This window comes from Fonticula alba, assembly GCF_000388065.1.
Source record: "Fonticula alba strain ATCC 38817 unplaced genomic scaffold supercont2.8, whole genome shotgun sequence".
NCBI lineage: Eukaryota > Rotosphaerida > Fonticulaceae > Fonticula > Fonticula alba.
In genome coordinates this window covers 288293-292317 of record NW_009242978.1, presented here as the reverse complement: position 1 = coordinate 292317, position 4025 = coordinate 288293, and the positions used below count along the sequence as shown (strand labels likewise).

The 4025-nt window shown below is 72.1% G+C and overlaps 1 protein-coding gene across 1 annotated transcript; it reads left to right on the top strand.

The window, feature by feature from the left end:
• Positions 1-701: 701 nt before the first annotated feature.
• On the top strand, positions 702-3758 carry H696_04738 (hypothetical protein; the record flags this gene model as incomplete). Its single annotated transcript, XM_009498601.1, has 1 exon — positions 702-3758. The coding sequence occupies one exon, from the start codon at positions 702-704 to the stop codon at positions 3756-3758; it is 3057 nt and encodes a 1018-aa protein (XP_009496876.1).
• Between the last annotated feature and the right edge of the window lie 267 nt (positions 3759-4025).

Below are 4025 nucleotides of genomic sequence, written 5' to 3'. Positions count from 1 at the left end.
ACGGCGGCAGGCCGGGCGATGTGTTGCGTGTGATGGTATATCTCTCGGTGTGGCGGAGGGGGGACTGCGCGCGTACGGGCCGGGGCCGCCCTTTTCGAAACTTGATGCCAGCCCCCCGCCCCCCCGCCCTGCCGCGCCCCGGCTGGCGTCTAACACACGGGAGGGGAGAGCGGGGCCTCCGGGCGCGCGCGCGCGCGCGCGCGAGATCGCGCGCTCTACGGCGACCCCCTAGGCCGGGGACGCGGTCCCCGGGCGAACAGGGCGCCATGCCACGAGGAGGCAACGCCCGTCGCACCTCGCTGGCAGGGGGGGCGGCGACCGAGAGAGGGAGGACGATGGAGATCCCTCGCGCCGGGCCGGCTGCCCGCTGGAAGTCACCGCGGGCGTGCTCCGGCTGGCGCGGGACCGAGGGTCCCCGAGCCCGACGGGACTTCCCCCGTTTGCGCGAGTCTGCGCATGCCCCCCTTCCCCCCCCCCCCCTGCCCGCCCTCCCCAAGGCACCCCCGCGATGCGTAGCCCAAAAGGGGGAGCGCCCCTCCCCGGAGGCTGGGCGCGCCTCCGGGGGCAGCCCACTCCTCTCCCCCGCTCCGCTCCTGTTTCTCCTTACTTTCTTGACTTCTGGGTGAGATCCGCGCGCGCCTGCGTGTAGTCGCGGCTCCCCCCCCCCCCCCCCTCCCCCCCCCTCCTCCTCCTTATTGCCGATGGAGCGCCGGCATGGGCACCCCCCTCGGCCCGGGCCGCCGCGCCCCGATCACCCGCCTCCGGTGAATGATCGGCTCGGCTGGCGTCCGGCTCCCAGGCCGAGGGATCCCGAGCGGCGTCACCGTGATGGGTCGTCCCCTGCGGGCCCCTTTTCCGGCTCCTCCTCCCCTTTCTCCTCGTCTCTCTCATCGGTGGCCTCCCATCGGCGGCGGCGGTGGCGCTCCCGGTCGCCGCCACGGTCTCGAGGACGCCATGGGGATGGCCCTCCCGATGGCGAGCGTCCTCCCGGCCGCGAGCGCGATCGTCCCCAGGGCTCATGGCATGCCCGTTCTCCGGGACCTGAGCATCACCGACTCCGGGACATCGAGCACAGTCGCCTCCAGGAGCCGGGGGGCGACCATAGTCATGGCCGCCAGCAGGACCGGGCCCGGGCCCGCGACTTCGATCGTGACTTTGATCGCAACTTCGATCGTGACTTTGATCGCAACTTCGATCGTGACTTTGATCGCAACTTCGATCGTGACTCCGATCGTAACTTCGATCGACACCATGAGCGTGGTCGCCGCCCGAGCCACAATGGCAGCCACAGCGGCGGTCACAGCGGCGGTCACAGCGGCGGTCACAGCGCAAGTTACAGCGGTGATCACAGCGGAAGTTACAGCGACGGTCACAGCAGCAGCCACAGTGGTCGCCAGCGCTTCCAGGACTACGATCACAGGCGAGGCCGCGATGATGACAGCAGCCGTGACCGTGACCATCGGAGGACCTACCGGCCAGGCTACCCGCCGGACCGCCGGCGCGATCGCCCACAGGATCACCGCCATTTGGACCTCCTATCTCCAGCAAGGCGAAGTCGCAGCCCCTCGCCGGTTTCTCGCCGGCGACGCAGCCCCTCGCCTCCTGTCCGCCGGCGACGGAGCCCCTCGCCTCCTGTCCGCCAGCGACGCGGCATCTCGCCGGCGCCGGCGTCACCAGGCCGGCGCAGCCCGTCGCCACACTTTCAGACCCAGTGGAGCTCGCCCCTCGAGCTCCAGCAGCCGAGAAGCCCGCCGTCCTTGCAGTCGCCCGGGTCCCAGCACCCGGCCCCCCGCGAGGGGGCCCCCGTCCCGGACCTCTCCTCCTTTGCGGTGAATTACTCGCCCCCGGCGTCGGACGAGCTCCCAGGCAGCAGCCAACCCAAGGAGACGGTCACCACGGCAGTCGTCACCACGCACTTGCCCGTCGCGGGCTCCAATGCCCCGATCTCGGGGACGATGCGCGTGTTCGACCGGTCAAGTGCCGCCAAAGCCACCCAGGCCCCCCCAACCCCGGACCCTGCGCTGAGCAGGCCGGCTGTGCCGGTGGCCGGGCCCCACACCTGCCCCGCGCACCCGGTGGGGCCCCTCCGCGAGGGGTTCCTCTCGAGCGAGGAGACCACCCTGGCGCTGGTGCGCACGTCGCTGGCCCAGGCGGGCCCGGGCTTTGCCGACGTGCTCACCGACCCGGAGGCCGCCGGCCGGCACATGGCCGCGCTCCTGGGCGGGCAGGCTCCAATCCGGGTGGAGCTTCTTCTGCCGGATGGCAGCGCCGAGCCCTACCTGCTGGTGGACTTGACGCTCGTCCAGCGGTTGGCACTTCTGGCCACACGCGGCGGCGGCGGCGGCCCCGGCGGAGCCACCCCCAGTGCGCTGGATCTGCCGTCGGTGGCCTCGTGCGAGCGGCTCACCCGGCACACGAACGACTACGACCCGCTGGTGGATCTGGCCCAGACACTGCTGGTCCTTTCGACCGACCTGCCGGAGAAGTACGACCAGCTGGCGGCCCCGGGCCCGGGGCCGGATGCCTGTCCCGGGCAGCTCGTGGCCGACCCGGCGGCGGCCGACTTTTCCGATGGCTGGCGCGCGCGGGTCGAGCATGCGGCCATGGCGCGCGATGCCGAGGCCCTCCGCCTGCTGGCCGGGGAATTCAATGCCGCCATGCGCCGGCGCCTGTGTGCCGGCCTCTACCAGCCCGGCCGGACGCCCATGTCCTACACCACCGCCGTGCACATTTGGCGGCAGTCCTACTCCCGGGTGGTGGACGACCCGAGCTCCCTCAACCAGTATGAGGGCTTCAGCCCGGATGTCTATGGCGAGACCTTGCCGGCATTGGTGCTGGACATTTTGCGCCATGCGGCGCCGGTGGGCCTGGCGGACGCCCAGGCATCGAGGCCCGGCGGCCCGGGGGGGGGCGACCCGGCCACCCCGGCGCCCGGCGGCGACCTGGGCCCCTTGCGGCTCCGGCGCTTTGTGGACCTGGGCTCCGGGCTGGGCAACGTGGTGTTCATGGTGGCGGCCTTGCGCCTGTGTCGGAGCTTCGGCATCGAGCGCATGCCCCGGCCGGCGGCATATGCCCGGGGCTTGGAGCGCGAGCTGCGCGCCCGGTGCGCGCACTTCCGCAAGCTGGTCGGCCGGTTCCGCCTGGTGGAGGGGGACTTCCTCCTGTCGGCGGAATCGGCCCAGGCCGTGGCCGAGGCGGACCTGGTGTATGTCAACAACAAGGTTTTCGACCCGCCGACCAACCTCGGCCTGCTGGACCAGTTCCTGTCCCTGCGCGATGGGGCTCGCGTGGTGTCCTTCCAGCCCTTCTCCGACTCGTACCGGCGCTTGCGTCGGGCCGAGGCCGGGGGCGGGCCCCGGGGCGCGCGCGCCGGCACCGCCTCGCGGCCGGGCTCCACCGAGTCGGACGACAGCCTCGGCCCGACGGCGGCGGCGGCGGCGGCGGCATCGGCATCGGCGTCCTCGGTGTCATCATCCTCATCGTCCTTGCCGCTGGGCGGCGAGTGCGACGACACGATTGACATCTCCGGGCGCATGATCCACGACCCGGCGGCCATCTTCCGCATCCAGACCTTCGACTACCACCGCCGGGATGGGGTGTCGTGGACCAACTCCGGGGTCAGCTACTACGTGCATACGGTCGACCGGGACCGCCTACGCCGAGCCCAGGAGCAGTTTGAGGCCCGGGAGCTGGCCGCCGAGCGGGCGGAACTCTCCCGCGCCGGGGTCCGGCGCTCCGCCCGCCGGGCAGGGGGGTAGGCTGCCGTGGTGCCCGCGGGCGAGCTCCCTCCCTCCCTCTCCCCCTCCGGTCGGCGCCGTTGCTTTGTTGCTGCCGGTCCTCCCCCCCACGTCTGCTACTCCCCCCCCCCCCCCCTTGCGCGTGTCCTTGTGCAAAGTGCGCGATCATAGACACCCGATTGCGCGCTGCTTCATTCACGCCGGCGTTCCCCTCGTCGCAAGTGCGGGCACCATGGTAACTCGGGGGCGTCTCTCTCTGTGGGGGGCGCGGGAGTGGGGCACAAAGGG